General features: G+C 49.0%; 1 protein-coding gene across 3 annotated transcripts in view; it reads right to left on the reverse strand.

Annotated features, from left to right (window-relative positions):
- ERGIC1 (endoplasmic reticulum-golgi intermediate compartment 1) overlaps positions 1–15,348 on the reverse strand; it is a 103,360-nt gene that overhangs the window by 38,180 nt on the left and 49,832 nt on the right. For 2 of the 3 annotated variants that reach the window (XM_027824767.3, XM_007062354.4), the window contains exon 3: positions 13,732–13,804. The exons of the other annotated variant lie outside the window; for it this stretch is intronic. In XM_027824767.3, coding sequence (XP_027680568.1) covers positions 13,732–13,804 — 73 coding nt within the window. The remainder of the gene's footprint in view (positions 1–13,731; positions 13,805–15,348) is intronic. 3 annotated transcript variants of the gene reach the window in all.

The raw sequence follows: 15,348 nt of genomic DNA on the forward strand, positions 1-15,348 counted from the left end.
AGCTGCATGCCTAATAATGAGCTATAGGCTTAGCTTGCTAGGGGAAGGCCTCAAAGAAAATGTCATCCCCCTTCACTGAACTGGAAATTTCACTCCCCAAAGACACACTGGAAACGTGCAGCTAAAGCAGAGCTCTCATGTCAAGGTCACTCTTTCTATGAACTCCCCCTGAGCCACTACTAGGGTCTTCATGGAACTGGTAGATTTCTGTATTATGCCCCTTTATTTAAGGCCCTCGCTGTCCAGCTGGCATCCTTCCCCCTAATGCCAAGAAGGGGAATTAAGAGTCTCATGGATTCTTCCCATTATTTAAGCAGTCAACACTGATGTGAAGTGGGAAATAATATGTGCAGTTTGTGACACAGTGACAAGCAGACCTTGCTGGAGGGATAGAGACTCCAGCAAAAGAAAAGGAGTCGGCCCAAGGTATTATGCCACCATGCATACAGCTACCCTTCTGGAGGGCAGGCAATGGGAATGTGAGATTCCTGCACCACGGCTTGGCTCAGACAGTCACAGAAACAATATAATCACGAGGTTGGACGGGGGAGTATTGCAGTTGTGGATTCTAGCTCTTTAGACGTGGCTGCCTGTAGGGCTGCACTGTAGCCTCAAAGGACGGTTCGAGTCCCTCCCAAAACCGGAGGAGCAGCAGGCAAGCACTGCTGCTTCACGGGTGCTTCTGGTGGCAGGGCAGGGGTTGTGTTTTTTTATTGGCTTTTCTTAGGGACTACTCCTGAGGTGTATGAAAGGGGCAAGTGAGGGCACAAGGGCAGGTGGGGGAAGACACACCGGTCCCACCTCAAGTGCTTGCAGTCACAGTTTCAGGGGAAAGAGCAAGAGAGCTTCCTTACGTGGCATAAACCATGACCCACTCAGAAACAATTTGATTTGCTTCTAGAAATACTTCAGATTCCAAGGAGATGTTGCTGGGCTCCTTGCTCCCTCATACCCTTTGCTTACAAACTTGCAGCAGAAGGTTTCAGGGATTCTTTGGCAAGCCTGCAGACAGTGCAAACTGCACATGCACATAGAGGGGACAGTAGCAGAGTAGTTCATTATCACTCAAGGATTTCACCCAGATAAAACATGAGCCACTCCCCAAATTGGAGCCTTATAACTGACATTTGGGATACAACAGCTTTGTTTCTCCAACAAAAAGAGAATGATTTTTTCCAGGGTCCCTGGTCAGTAACATGAAACACTTCAGCACTTGTCGAGATCCAGAAGCCTATGATCCTTCAGACACAAAAGGAGACATGTTTAATCCTTCTGAACCTCAGTCTCTGTCCAAGCGCTCCCAAAGTGGCTCCTCCTGCTCCCTTGCCTGCTTTGCTCACCTGGCTCCTCCTCTTTTGGACACCCCCTCCTCGGCTCTTGCTTCACAGGAATCCAGCCTCTTCTCTGCCTCCCTCAAAGCAAGCTGCCTTTCTTCTGATACATTGTCCGCTCCCAGGCACCAGTGTCTGTCTCATCCCAACAGTTTGAGAAAGGACACCCTGCTGCCAGCGTGCTCCTACTTTGCATTGTTCTCTCAGGTCCAATCGATGACAGTTAGCCTTGCTGGGATTTAAATATTGTGAAGAGAGGGGTCATCTCAAGAGATTTTCCATCTTTCCTAGGTGATGACCCTCATAGGCCTCTTCAGGGCTGCTCAGTGTCTCAGACACAGTATCTGAGCCTACCCATTGTTTACCTTGTCCACCTGATGGGCTCCCAGCAGTACAGTCCCCTGCAAAGGCTGCTCAACAATTTCCCATCCACAGACAGAAGAAGAATCAATATTTATACAACGTAATGTCTCATCCTCCCAATTCTTGATAAGGAATCAGAAGTGGGACAGCAAATTCTCGAATGCAAAATAAGTTGGACATATGTTATTGCTCTGTCATTTGTAGTTTCCTGCTGTGCTTGCATTCTGGTCACTTCCTCATTTAAAAGGTCACCGTCCATCTCATTTTAGTCTCATTGCTAAATCAAGAGGTGTACAAAACACACAGTCCTACAAAGGAAGGAAATACAATTCTCAGGGAGGTGGGGAAGATGGGAGATCCTCGTTAAAGATGTCAACATCCATTTGAGTCAGCCATTGTAAATGACATAATGGCACAACCGTCTGCTTCCTGTTAACCCACAAACACGTAGATTAGGATGAACAGCATAACAATTCCCCACCATACAACACCTTTCATTAGATAATCTCAAAGTGTTAGGCAAACATTAAAAAGCCTCTCAACACTCCTGGGAAGTAGGAAACTAAGTATTACTATCTTCCTTTTACAGGTTGGAACAGTAAGGCATAGAAAAGTGATGTGACTTGTCCAAGGCCAATTAGTGGTAGAGTTAGGAGTGCAACCCAAGAGTCTTGACTGTCTTTCTGTTCCCTCTTCTACAATAAGTCTGTTTTATCATTTCTCCAACTGGATGAACTAGTGGAACTGCACCTATAGCTCACTGACCTGGAATAGAAGGTCACGAGTTCTAGACTCCTTGCTCCCTTTGCACAGTTAGGGCTACATGGCAAGTTACTGTGTGACAAACCCAAGCACAAATTCTACACCGCTTCATCTTGCAGCGTGGATACTGCTACCGTGTGAAGTCCCGGCGTGCAGCTTACCACGATATGCTTTCAAGTGGTAGCGTGTTAAGCCGTCCTCTGGGACTTTTCACTGTGCTGTAGCAGTGGAACATGGAACATGATTGTGTGGCAAGCTGGGACACTCTAGATTCACATACTGGCTTGCTGTGCAATAACTTGCCATGTAGACAAGCCCTTAGTGACCCACTGTAGATGTATGTGAGCACTGCAAGGTGCAGGTTTGTCCCGTCAGACATGTGCAGGATCTTTTATGGAGAGAGAGAGAACAGGTGTTCCAATGGTAAGACTCAAGCCCCGGACAGAATGACAGATTTGGTTGCTGACTGCTCATACTTTTATATGAAGGTAATTATTTTACTGTAGGTACTTTATCCAAGTAGTTGCCTTGCAGTGGGCCACAAGCTTTCATTTGAGAAACAGTCACTAAAACCTAGCCAGTTACTTCAGAATTGCATAACTAACTCTATTCTGGTGCTCTTAATGCAAGTTATTTGGTCAACAGTAATTGATTTGCCATATTCACACATTTGCCATATTTGTAATGGAATCAAGGCCACACTTCCACTGCACAGCTACCGGCAGATCAACTGGGTTAATTACTTCATTCCCTCTAATTGTGAAATACTTGGAAACATTCTTAACATCACTTCTACAGAGTATTAATTAGGTCACATGATACAGACTATTATCTCACTAGTTAGAACACTGTAATAACCACCACCATCTAGAACTAGATCTGGGTTAATTAAAAAAAGGGACAGATTATTTCTATGCTCTTAATTTATGACGTAGCCATGAGATGAGCTAGGGAGGACGTTAAAATTATGATGAGCAACTCCTGGAGGTCCTCAACCTCCAATCGATCCTGCCCAGGAAATACCAGAGACATTCAACACTTACAGCTTTATTTTCCTAACTGTTTGAGTCATTTGCTCAGTGGGACAGGATGTGTGTTTGTGACTGACAACTTAGCAAAAGCTCAGATATGAGACACTGACCTCCTTCTCTTTATCTATCCTTCTCTGCAGAGCCATGGAGCTCTCTTAATTTCTTGTGCCCTATTAGTCACAAAGACTTCAGGTCACCACCATACTCATCAGGAAGCCCCTTTTGAGCTAATCTCTGCTTCCTGTAGCTGGCAAGAAGTATTGCAGTTGAATAATGTAAGGTGCTGCTCTCTCCCACTACGCTTTAGGCATGCTATTTCTGCAGGATATGTAACCTCAGCCAGGAATTAAACCTGAATCTTCCACATGGCTGTGCAGAGAGCTAGCCACTAAGACCATCTAGCAGGTTTGGGAAAAGGAAAGGCCACAAAATCTCCAGCACACCTAGTGGTTAGTGCTCCGACTGCCATGCTAGAGTTGAATGTGCAATTTCTTTCACTTCCCAGACCAGGCTGTTGCCACACAGAGCATGCCGGCTAAATCAATGGGCGGGGTCAAAGATACTGACCTTTCAACTGGGAAGAGAGTTATTGACATAACTTCTAATGGTAGTGGAAATTTAAGGAGCATATAAGAAGTTTTAGCAACAAGAAAGCAGAGGAAGATCCATGAATGGGGTAGTCTAACCCAGGCACTGAGGGGAGTAGTACACAGACTGCATCTCGCACAGGCTGTCTTCTTGCCTACACCCATGTGCACACATACTGCACACAGCCACTCTGCAGTAGGGGGACATTAGGTAAGCACTAATACATGATCAGGTATTCGCTAATAGGAGGATACTCATATGCCTCTGGCTAAGGCGGCACAAGGCCAAAGGCTTTGGATTTTTCTCAGCCATCCATACAGTGCAGATATTTCCATGCGACCTCACTTAGGGAAAGGCATTATTGCTTTAATGCGACTTACTTTGTTGCACAAGAGGAGGAGAAAGGTTGATGCAGAGTCTCACAATACAGTTGATACAAGCAAAGCAGGTAAGCTCATAAGCTCATCTGATATATCTGCACACACCAGTCAGTCATTATAAACTAGTTGCCACTACAAAATTTCAAGCAGCAAGAGAGATTTGTTGTAGGAGATTTCCTTATAAAAGACACACTAGAAGCCTGCAGGGTAACAAAACCTGGTTGAAAATTAATATGCACTTAAATAATACTTTACATCTTCAAAGCACTTGACAATTAGTCAATCAAACCTCACAACATCCCTGAGAGGTATGTCGGTATCATCGTGGCCATTTCACAGATGGTGACACACAGAGAGGGAGGCGAGCGATACATAACCCCACCCAAGAAATGCTCAAGGACCACACAGAGCTGGAAGTAGGACCCAGGAGTTCTGTGCTCCCAGGCCCGTACTCCAAAACACTACACTATGCTGCTTCAAATTGTACCATTAGTCTCAGGTCCCATAGGGAAGTGGAGAAACTTACTGTTATTAACACCTGCAATATAGTGGGTTTCCTAGAAGGGAGAGTAATAAGCAAGCAAAACAAAAAATGCCCAGTTCACCAGAATTTATGAACGTGGAAGTACCTTGTTGCCCGATACTCTGTCATTTCCCTAGATGGAGAGAGAAATTCTTCACAAATACAGTGTCCCAGTCGCTACCAGTAAGAGATCCTGGTGAGATCATAATGAGCAGAAGTGGATTTTCACATTCTCAGACTCCCATGCTGGTGGTCCACATGGAATCAGCCCCCTTCACTCACTTTGGTCATCTCACCCGCTCCCATCATGTTCTGATCCCGATTTTACTGCATTATTGCTCACAAACACCTACTCCCAGAACAATTCCCCCTTTTGCTTCCCCATCCCTTGCCATCCCACCCCATTGGGGTCACCATCTATCCCAGGGGTGGGCAAACTTTTTGGCCCAAGGGCCACATCAGGGTTGCGCAACTGTATGGAGGGCCGGGTAGGGAAGGCTGTGCCTCCCCAAACAGCCGGGCTCCTGCCCCCATCCACCCCCTCCCACTTCCTGCCCCCCTCAGAACCCCCAACCCATCCAACCCCCGCTGCTCCTTGACCCCTGACCGCCCCCTCCCAGAACCCCAACCCCCTACCCAACCCCCCTCCCCCCCCCCCGCTCCTGGTCCCCTGACTGCCACAACCCCTATCCACACCCCCGCCCCTAACCACCCCCGGGACCCCACTCCCTATCCAACTCCTCCTGCTCCCCGTCCCCTGACTGCCCCACCCTCAGAACCTCCACCCCATCCAACCGCCCCCTGCTCCCTGTCCCCTGACTGCCCCTCGGGACTCCCTACCCCATATCCAATCCCCCTGCTCCCCGCCCCCTTATCATGCCGGAGCCAGCCATGCCACCGCGCTGCCGGATAGGAGCGGCGGGACAGAGCGCTGCCCTCACGGCGGCATCGCTGTGGGGCAAGGGGACAGCGGGGGAGGGGCCAAGGGCTAGCCTCCCCGGCCAGGAGCTCAGGGGCCAGGCAGGATGGTCCCGTGGGCCAGACGTGGCCCGCGGACCGTAGTTTGCCCACCTCTGATAAGACAGTCTTGTATTCTGTCAGATGGGTTTCAAGAAGTCACGGCACCTGAAGTGTCTTTGAGAAGACACATCATCATGCTGACAATGCCAAGATGTACATCAGCTTGACAAGACCTCAGAGACTTTAGTTCTTGTCACTCTGAAGGCACTCTTAAGCCAGGAAACATAAATCTCTCCCTCTCTACCTCCCTCACCCACAAAACTTGCTCAATCACACACAATCACACACAAAACTTGCTCAATTAAATTGGCTAAGGTCAGGAAAGAAGAGTTGTTTACTCTCCTTGAAATTTACATTTTAAAAATCAAACCAGACACGACTCAGGATAACCAGGGGAAGAGAAGTAATGTATTACTGGATGTAGTTCTCCACTTTCTAGCTGTTCAAATTTTGTTTTAAATTAAGGAAACCCCAAAGACCTGGCTCTAGAGATCAGGTGATCCTGAGCATTTTATAGAACAATGAATTACTAACTGAAGAGAGAAGGAAAGGGAAACAGAAAACACCATCTATGAAGTAGGCCAGGGAGTAGGGCTGCCACCTTTCTAATTTCAGAAAACCAAGCACCCTTGCCCCGCGCCCTGCCCGAGGCCCACTCCTTCTCACTCCATCCCCCCATCTCCATCGCTTGCTCTCCCCATCCTTGCTCACTTTCACTGGGCTGGGACAGGGGTGTGTGTGGAGGGGTGAGGGCTCTGCCTGGGGGTGCAGGCTCTAGGGTGGGGCCAGGGTTGAGGGGTTCAGGGTGCAGGAGGGTGCTCGGAGCTGGGGCCAAGGGGTTCAGAGCGTGGGAGGGAGCACCAGACTAGGGTGCGGGGGAGGGAGGGCGCTCCGGCTGGGGGTGCAGGCTCTGGGGTGGGGCCAGGGTTGAGGGGTTCAGGGTGCAGGAGGGTGCTCGGAGCTGGGGCCAAGGGGTTCAGAGCGTGGGAGGGAGCTTCAGGCTGGGGTGTGGGGGGGCACTCTGGCTAGGGGTGCAGGCTCTGGGGTGAGGCCAGGGATGAGGGGTTTGGGGTGCAGGAGGGGGCTCCGGGCTGGGGGCAAGGGGTTCAGAGTGTGGGTGTGGGGTGCAGGCTCTGGCAGGGAGTTCAGGTGCCGCAGGGGGTTTGGGGTCCGGGCTCTGGGTGGTGCAGTTTGCGGGGGCTCTGGGAGGCACTGATATCAGGGGGCCCCTTAAATAGCAGTTGCACCAGCGCTGCCCTGGCATTTCCCAGGCCTCAGAGGCTGCTCTAACGGCTATGAATCTTGGACACATGGCTCGGCCAGCACACCGAAGACAAAAATTCTTCCTGCTCTATGGAGTGTAGGTGGGTGGGTGGGTGGGAGAATTCCCCACAAGTGACACACACACCCCACTGCTGCCCTGGGCTTGCTGCTCCCCTAGCATAGCCCAAATCACTGCAGCTCTAGGGAGAGCGCTGCTCCAAGCCCCCTTCTCCTCCCGCGCCATTTGCAGTGACCCCCTCTCCTGCGTGTCCCCCCAGTCCTGGCTGCTGGCTGGGGCCTCCGCACCGAGCTGATGTCCAACTCTGCTCGGACTCATTCCCGGGGAGAGTAGCCCAGCTTCAGCCCCATCCTTCCATGCAGCCCATTCATCTCCAGGGGAGACTGACCAGCTCACAGCCCCTTACCTGCTAGCCACATGGTCCCGAAACAAGCCAGGTACAGCAGCCCGTGGGGAGCAGGCTATGGGGCCTGGGGCAGGCAGCAGTAGCTCACTCTGGCCCACTCCCCTGCCACCTGCTGCATGCCACCCCTGGAGAGCCGGGCTGACTCCTCTCTCCAGGAGGCCGGGTAGGGAGGGGGCTGAAGGCACTTCCTAAAGGCCACAATGCCTGCTCTGCAGGGAGCCCCCAGCCACCACGGAGGCTGCTGCCCAGGGTTAACCCTGCCAGCCCCAGCCTGCAGCCAAATGCCTTTCCCAGCACCTCTGCTGGGATCCACCCCCTACCTGCTGGGGCTCATACCGCCCCCAAGCTCCACAGAGAGCACTGCTGTAGGCCCCCTCCTCATCCCGTCGACGACCGGACTTTTAACGGCCCGGTTGGCAGGGCCAACTGGAGCTCCCAGGGTCCTTTTTCGACCTGGCTTTCCAGTCGAAAACTGGACACCTGGCAATCCTACCAGGGAGACACATTAAAACAAGTTACAACCTATATTTCACTACTATCTTTGACCACCCAAGGTTAAGATTTTCAGGGAGAGAACACTCTTGTGCCAAGGTAGTCGAACACTGGAAGAGGCAGTTCTCTAACAGGCACACAACAAAGCCTGACACACGTTTTAAATCGAGAGGTGGGTAATCAGTCCCATACAGCATGGGACACACACATACCCTCCACCCCACTGGCTGATTAGGTTCCTCTTTTTAATCTGGTATTGGTGCTAATTTAAAAAAATTGTTCTCATTTTATTCAGTGCATGTTTTTGAGAGGTCACAGACACACTGTCAACCATACTTCCAAGTAAAGTTTGTGGAAGGGACAAGAGGTAAGGGGAGATTTTAACAACTATACCACCAGTACAGCGTGTCTCTGAATATCAGAGATAGGACCCCAGCTCTATTTCAGCTGAACAGAAAAGCTTTCAGCGTTAACATTTACTAATGACCAGTTGCACATACATCGTTCATCTCTTCCAAAAGGTCGGTCTTGGAGTGTTGTAAGAAGACAGACAAAGCAATATGCCCATTTTACAGACGGGGAAATCGGAAGAAGTAGTATCTTGCCTCAAGTCATGCAGTCATTAGCAGAGCTGGGAACAAAACCCAGAGACTCATGGCTCACGTGCCCCTGCTTTAACCACTAAGCACCATAACATCATGAAATTTTGATGGGTTGAACACCACTCACCTTTAGTCAAATGTGTATAAAACAAGCTCACTGCACTGGGCTGGAGTTACAGGAAACAAGTTGCAGCAAAGAGCAAGGGAACTCCTACTGCAGGAAAGAGAAGGATCTGCAACTGCCTTTTTTAATATTCATACTACCCTTTGACCAACCATGAGATACTTTGAAAAGGGTTGGGTTTGTGTACAAACTACAGCCTGACTAACATATCCATCACACTCAACATGAAATCCAGTATGTAGCTGGAAAGAAATGATTGGACAGGAAAAGAGCAGCTTTCCCTCAAAGGAATGAAAGTTTTCCTAAGATACATCACTAAATGGAAAAGATGAGTGAATGCTTGAGAATTTTGTTTCAACGAGGAGGATTCCAAACACTGTTAAACAATTAACTGGACACACAACACCAAGGTCACAGAGGGATGATTTGGTTAAAGAAAGAGAGGTTACTTAACTTGTACAATAACTGGAGTTCTTTGAGATGTGTCCCCCTAGGTGCTCCACATCCAGATGCATGCACGCCCAGGCACTCTAGATATGAGATTTTTGTCAGCACTATCCGCAGGTCTGCACATACACCCTAGTCATCCTCATGCTCCAGTACAAGGGTACGTAGGGAAGGGTGGACCTGCCGACACTCCAATTCCTTCTCAACCATGAAAGTCTAATGAGAGATTCTGAGGCAGAGGGGAAGGAAGGCAGGTAGTGGAACACCCACAGGACACACATCTCGAAGAAATCCAGTTACCGTACAAGGTAAGTAACCTCTCCTCCTTTGAGTAGTGTCGCTATGGGTGTTCCATGTCAGGAGGCTCCCAAGCAGTACCTCAATTACAGAAGAGGGTGCCAAGGAGGTGGATTCAGTACAGATCACAGAACAGCATCACCAAAAGCCACATCAGCTCTGTAACCAAGCATGACAGTGTAATGCACATGGTAAAATATGTGCAGCAAAGATCAGGTGGCTGCCCTGCAGACATCCAAGATAGCCATTCTGAAAAATATACCTACAGAGGTAGATTGAGCCCTGGTGGAGTAAGCAATAACTCTTGGAGGGGGATGAACCCCCAAGGCTTCGTAATAGGACAAGTCACATCCTGAAACCCATTTAGCCAGTCTTTGGGTGGAGGTAGGACACCCTTTAATTTGTTCTGCAATAGAGACGAAGAGTCTAGTGGAAGACCTAAAGGATCTAGTCCTGTCAAGGTAAAAGGCAAGAGCTCTTTTCACATGTAGTGTATGGAGGCTTGTTCCTTTTCTTGAAGAGCGAGGCTTGGGATAAAACACTAGTAGGTGAATCTCCTGATTAACATGGAATTACACAGTCAGGGTGTGGACATAGTGTCACCTTATCGCAACAGAACACTGTGTATGGTTGTCCAGACATCAAGGCTCCAAGTTCCCATACTCTCCTAGCTGAGGTGATGGCTATGATGAGGAATGAAGTCTTGGCCTCTGATGTGGAGTAGGATGTGCTGGCAAGAGTAATGAACCACTCTGAGGTCTAGTATATTGAGATGCAGCAACACCTCCTCAGGGGTCCATTTGCCCTGTGCTGTGAGGTTCTGGGAATGCGCACTCCAACCTACCAGGCAAGGGTCTGTGGTGAGGATCCTCATGGGAGGAAGCTGTAGGAATGAAATTCCCATGCATATCTTTTGTGGGTCCTTCCACCAATTTAGAAAATTGAGGACCCTCCATGTTAGACAGTCAATTGGATAGACTGTGCTTGTTGGGGACATATACATTCTCAGCCAGGCTTGAAGACACCAAGATGTAGCCTTGCTAAGGGTGTCACAAATATACAGGATATCACGTAGCCCAGAAGCTGTAGGCAAGCCCTTGATAGGGTTTGCAGGCTCTGTTATACTGTTGAAACAAAGTTGGACATTGTGGCAAGTCTGTCCTTAGGCAAGTATGCTCTGGTGGTGAAGGAATACAGAGTGGCCCCAATGAAGTTTACGTATTGAGTGGCTGTGAGGGTAGACTCTTCTGTATTAAGGAAGAGGCCCACTAAGTACAACAGAGGCAGGGCTTTGCTCGTTGCTGTCTGTGCCTTGAGAAATGAGCAAACTTTCAGGTGCTAACCCTCCAGGTAGGGAAAGACAATTATTCCCATCTGGCAAAGATAGACTGTGACAGCCAGTAGGACCTTGGTAAAGACCCTTGGTGCAGTGAAAAGGCTGAAGGGTATGACGCAATACAGGTAGTGGTCTCTGCCTACCACAAAATGTAGGAATTGTCTGGGTGAGGGATGCATGACGTTAAGTGTCCTGAAGGTTGAAGAAGACAAAGCAATCTTGCAGATCCAGAGAGGGAGTTATTGCAGTAGGGTTGCCATTCTGAACTGCTGAGCATGGATGAAGGTTTTCAAAGTCCCAAGGTCCACAACCGGTCTCTAGCCTCCATTTTTCATAGGGCCCTGAGCACCGAAAATAAAACCCTTTCCCAACGAAGTCCAGTGGAACAGGTTCGATCAGATCCAGTGTTAGGAAGTCCGATACCTCCTGCCCCAAGAGATCCTCATGAGAAGGGTCCCTGAAGAGGGACAGGGATGAGTGGGAGGGCAGTGAAGAGCTGAACTGGATGACACAGCCTGCAGAAATCGCCTCCAGGACTTATCTGTCTGAGGTGACAAGCTCCCAGGGAGGTAGAAAATGGGGAAGTTGATCCCTATAAAGATGGAGGAGTGCAGCACAGGATCTGGAATGGGAGACAGTTTGTGGTCCTCAACCAGTGCATCAAAATGGACGATTTGAGGGTGCAGCTGACTGGGAGGTGATGGCTATGGAGGGCACTTTTTTAGTGAATCTACAATTCTTCCAGGGAGTCTTCGCCAGTCTCGTGGGCTGGTAGTGGACTGGACAAGATAATTTAGCTATCGGAATTCTGCTGTATTTTCTCTTTGTTTCAGATGTATAGATGCCCAGGGATTGTAGTGTCGCCTGGGGATCTTTGAGAGAATGAAGGGACTTATTTGTGGTGTCACTAAACAACTTGGGCCCTTGAAAGGAATGTCCAAAACTGTATTTGTACCTCACAGGAGAGGCCAGAGGACTGCAGCCAGGAAGCTCGGAACATGACTACTGTCACAGCCATGGAACGTGCAGCTGTGTCGGCAGCACTGAGCGAGCCCTGGAGAGATGCCATGGCAACTGTCTAGCCTTCTGCAATGACGGCCTGAAATTGCTCTCTCTGATCCTGAAGCAGGTGTTCAATAAAAAGTGAGAACTTAAAATAGTGTGTGAAATCACACTTTGCCATCAGGGCTTGGTAATTGACTGCTATTAACCGCAAAGAGTCCCAGGAATAGCTCTTGCGGCTCAGAAGATGTAGACATTTTGGTTCTTTGTGCAGTGGTGTTCAATGGAACCGATGTCACCTGTTTTGTTTGTCAATGGCCTCAACAACTAGAGAGTTGGGTGTAGGGTGGGAGAAAAAGTACTCCGAGCCTCTGGGTGGAATATAATATTTTGTCGGCCCATTTGCACATAGGCGGGATAATAGCTGGAGTTTGCTGGGCTGGAGCGAGAAGAGCATCATTGATAGGCAAGGCAGTCTTGCCCTGAGGAGACATAGGAAGGCTGTCAAAGAAGGAATGTTGGGGCTCCCATATTTCCTCCAACAGAATTGGTAGGGCATTTGCTACATGTTTCATAGGTTCTTGAAAGGCCTTGAAATCATCAAGATAAGATGGTGAAGGAGGCATGACAGCCTCGTCTGGTGAGGAGGTGGTTTTCCTTCCTGCTCACCAGTGGAGCTGCTTCTTGCTTCTGTGAGATGTGCCTGTGGGGCAAGGCTCAAGATGTGCCTATAGGGCATGACGATTTCAGCTAGGCTTGGGAGTCCCTGTGTTTAGGAAAGACTGAGCCTGGTGCCAATGTCAGTGCTGCTTTAGGTGGCTTCTCACTACGTGGCTTCCTAGCTGGTGCGATGGGGTCAGTACTGGAAGGAATGGGAGCCTCAGCGGTACCCACATTGGGACACAAAGTCTCCTGAGGCCCAGATCAAGGGTGACTTTCCCCTTCTCTTATCTCGTTCCAGAAAATTGGGATCCTTTTAATGTGAAGGTGTGGATGGTACCGTAGGACCCACAGGGTCTTTGCTTACTACCAGAGCAGAGGTAGTCAGTGGATCCAATTTGCAGGGTCTGAGTCACTCCCCTGTATGTCTCAGGAGTGCTCCATCAACAGGAGTTTCAGCCTGTGCTCCCTCAAATTCTTAGATCTGCTCTGAAATGTTGAGCAGTTCTTACATTTGGAGGGGACGTAAGTCTCTCCCAGGTAGTGGAAGCAACATGAATGTCCATGGCAGGTCTGCAGGGTTTGAAGCCCAGGATCTTAGCCATAACCCAAACTCAAGGCAGCAGATCAAGGCCTGAGAAAAAAAACAAAAACAAAGGCCCAGATTGGGCAAAGAAAGAAGGGAAGGGGGAACCCCAACAAAAAAGTACAAACTGCTAAATAACAGAAAAAAATAGTTAAAATAATTAAAATAAAGGAAAATACTGAGAATAAGGAAAAATAAGCAAGAAGCACAGCAAGCCGCATGGCTAGCTAATGAACACAGTGACACTCCACCTCAAGCTACAGGTGGTTGATAAGGTGCTACAGTGGCGGTGGGTCCGCCCCAACCTATATGCCCTCATACACAAGGCGTCTAGGGTGCAGGCATAGACCCATGGACACTGCTGATGAAAATCTGCGATCAAGTGCCTGGGTACATCCTGGTGCAGAGCACCCATCGGGACACTACCCAATGAAGAATCACTTGGGGGGAAAAAGAAAAAAAAACCCTATAAAACAAACTTTCAATAGCTTTTACTTACATTTCAGTGGCTATGAATCCGGTGAGCTCAGACAGGAAAAGAAACAGTATGAAGAGACAGCAGCAGACAGAAACTGGAAGAGATAGGTGTGGGGGGAAGGATTAGTTTAAAAAAAAACTTTCAAAAGATTTTGATTTGTTTTCATACACACACTGGTTTGCCACTGGTTCCCCCACCCCCCCATTACTCTGCCCCCTAGGCATAGCTGGGAGCTACCACCAGGTTCAGGGGCAGCAATTCAGGTTATGTCAGCAGAATATGATGGCATCAGTGGGAAACGTGGTCTGGAATCTCAGCTCTGAATCAGAATGTAGGCTCCTGATCAGTGCCTATGTTCTGAGGGCAACTTCCAGCCCTAGGTGTAAGATCCACCTCCCACCCCACCTTTGACTCCTGTTTTTAACGTCCTACAGCCTCCACTGCTGGCAGCCAACCCTCCCTCCGGAAAGATTGCTCCATTATATGCCTTCTTCAAAGCACTTGCCAATGACAACAGGGCAAGAGGATCTCCTGCGGGGGGTCTGGAAGGAATCCTCCTCTCCCCACTCTATTATAGCACTACACACTATCAAGTCACTGTCAAAGGCAGGTTCATAGATCAGATGAGTCGATGGTCTGAGACTGTGGGATATGGAGATAACAGCATCAGCTCTACAATGAGGGAAGATTCCCAGTAATCCAGAGAACAAGAGGCCTACAGTGACTCTGACAGCCGGTCTCTCAACTGGCCAGTGGTGTACATTTTCTCTCTAATCCAACTAACCTAGCTTGTATTCAGTCCAGATGATATCTCATGGGGAGCCAAAAGAAGCAAACCTTCCTCTGTAGCTTGTGCATTAACAACTATTCCTTACCAGGACACTGCTCAGCCCACTGTGCAAGCAGTCAGCCTCATGTGATAGTTACAGAGCCACTAACCCACAGTGGGGGGGATGGGAGGAAAAGAGACTCAGGAGGGTAAGAGAGACTGTAAGTGCTTGGGGAGTAGTAGGGGAGCAGAAAGGAGACGCAGTGATGTGGCAACCACAGTCCTGACCTGGCTGGGATTTACATTTGTATTAAACAAGCATTCCCCACATTCCGGCTCCCGAGTGAATCACCACAAAGGAGTAGTTCAGGAAATGGCATGTAATCACAGAGGAACAATGAGAGCATTATGACCCCAGCTCACACTCCCTCAGTCCCAGGGAGTAACATTAGTGTCCTACCAGGGTCCCAATGACTGGGCATTCCATGGTAATGATCACCTCACCCCAAAAACACAACCACTGAGGTACAGAGGACCGAGAACCATGTAGGGTGACCCTTCTCCCTCAACTTTATTCCACTTGGCTGATACAGCCTCAATTTCATCTCCATTCCCTCAGGGGACTCCCAGAATGGTTATGAGGAGGGAAGGTGCTGTAGCCACCATTGCTGTCCAAGACTGAGGCGAAGTTTGGAGGCAAGGAGAGGAAGAAGAAGATAGTTGAGACAAAACACCAAGATGGAGCCTAGATGTCTCAAAGCTTTATGCCTCGTCCTTCCAATCCATCAGCCCTATAACTCCGTGGAAAGGCAAATTCCTGCCTTGCTTCCCCCTTCCTCAGCAGTGTCATCTCAGAGCTCGCTTACTCT

The sequence above is a fragment of the Chelonia mydas genome, chromosome 8, assembly GCF_015237465.2.
Source record: "Chelonia mydas isolate rCheMyd1 chromosome 8, rCheMyd1.pri.v2, whole genome shotgun sequence".
NCBI lineage: Eukaryota > Metazoa > Chordata > Testudines > Cheloniidae > Chelonia > Chelonia mydas.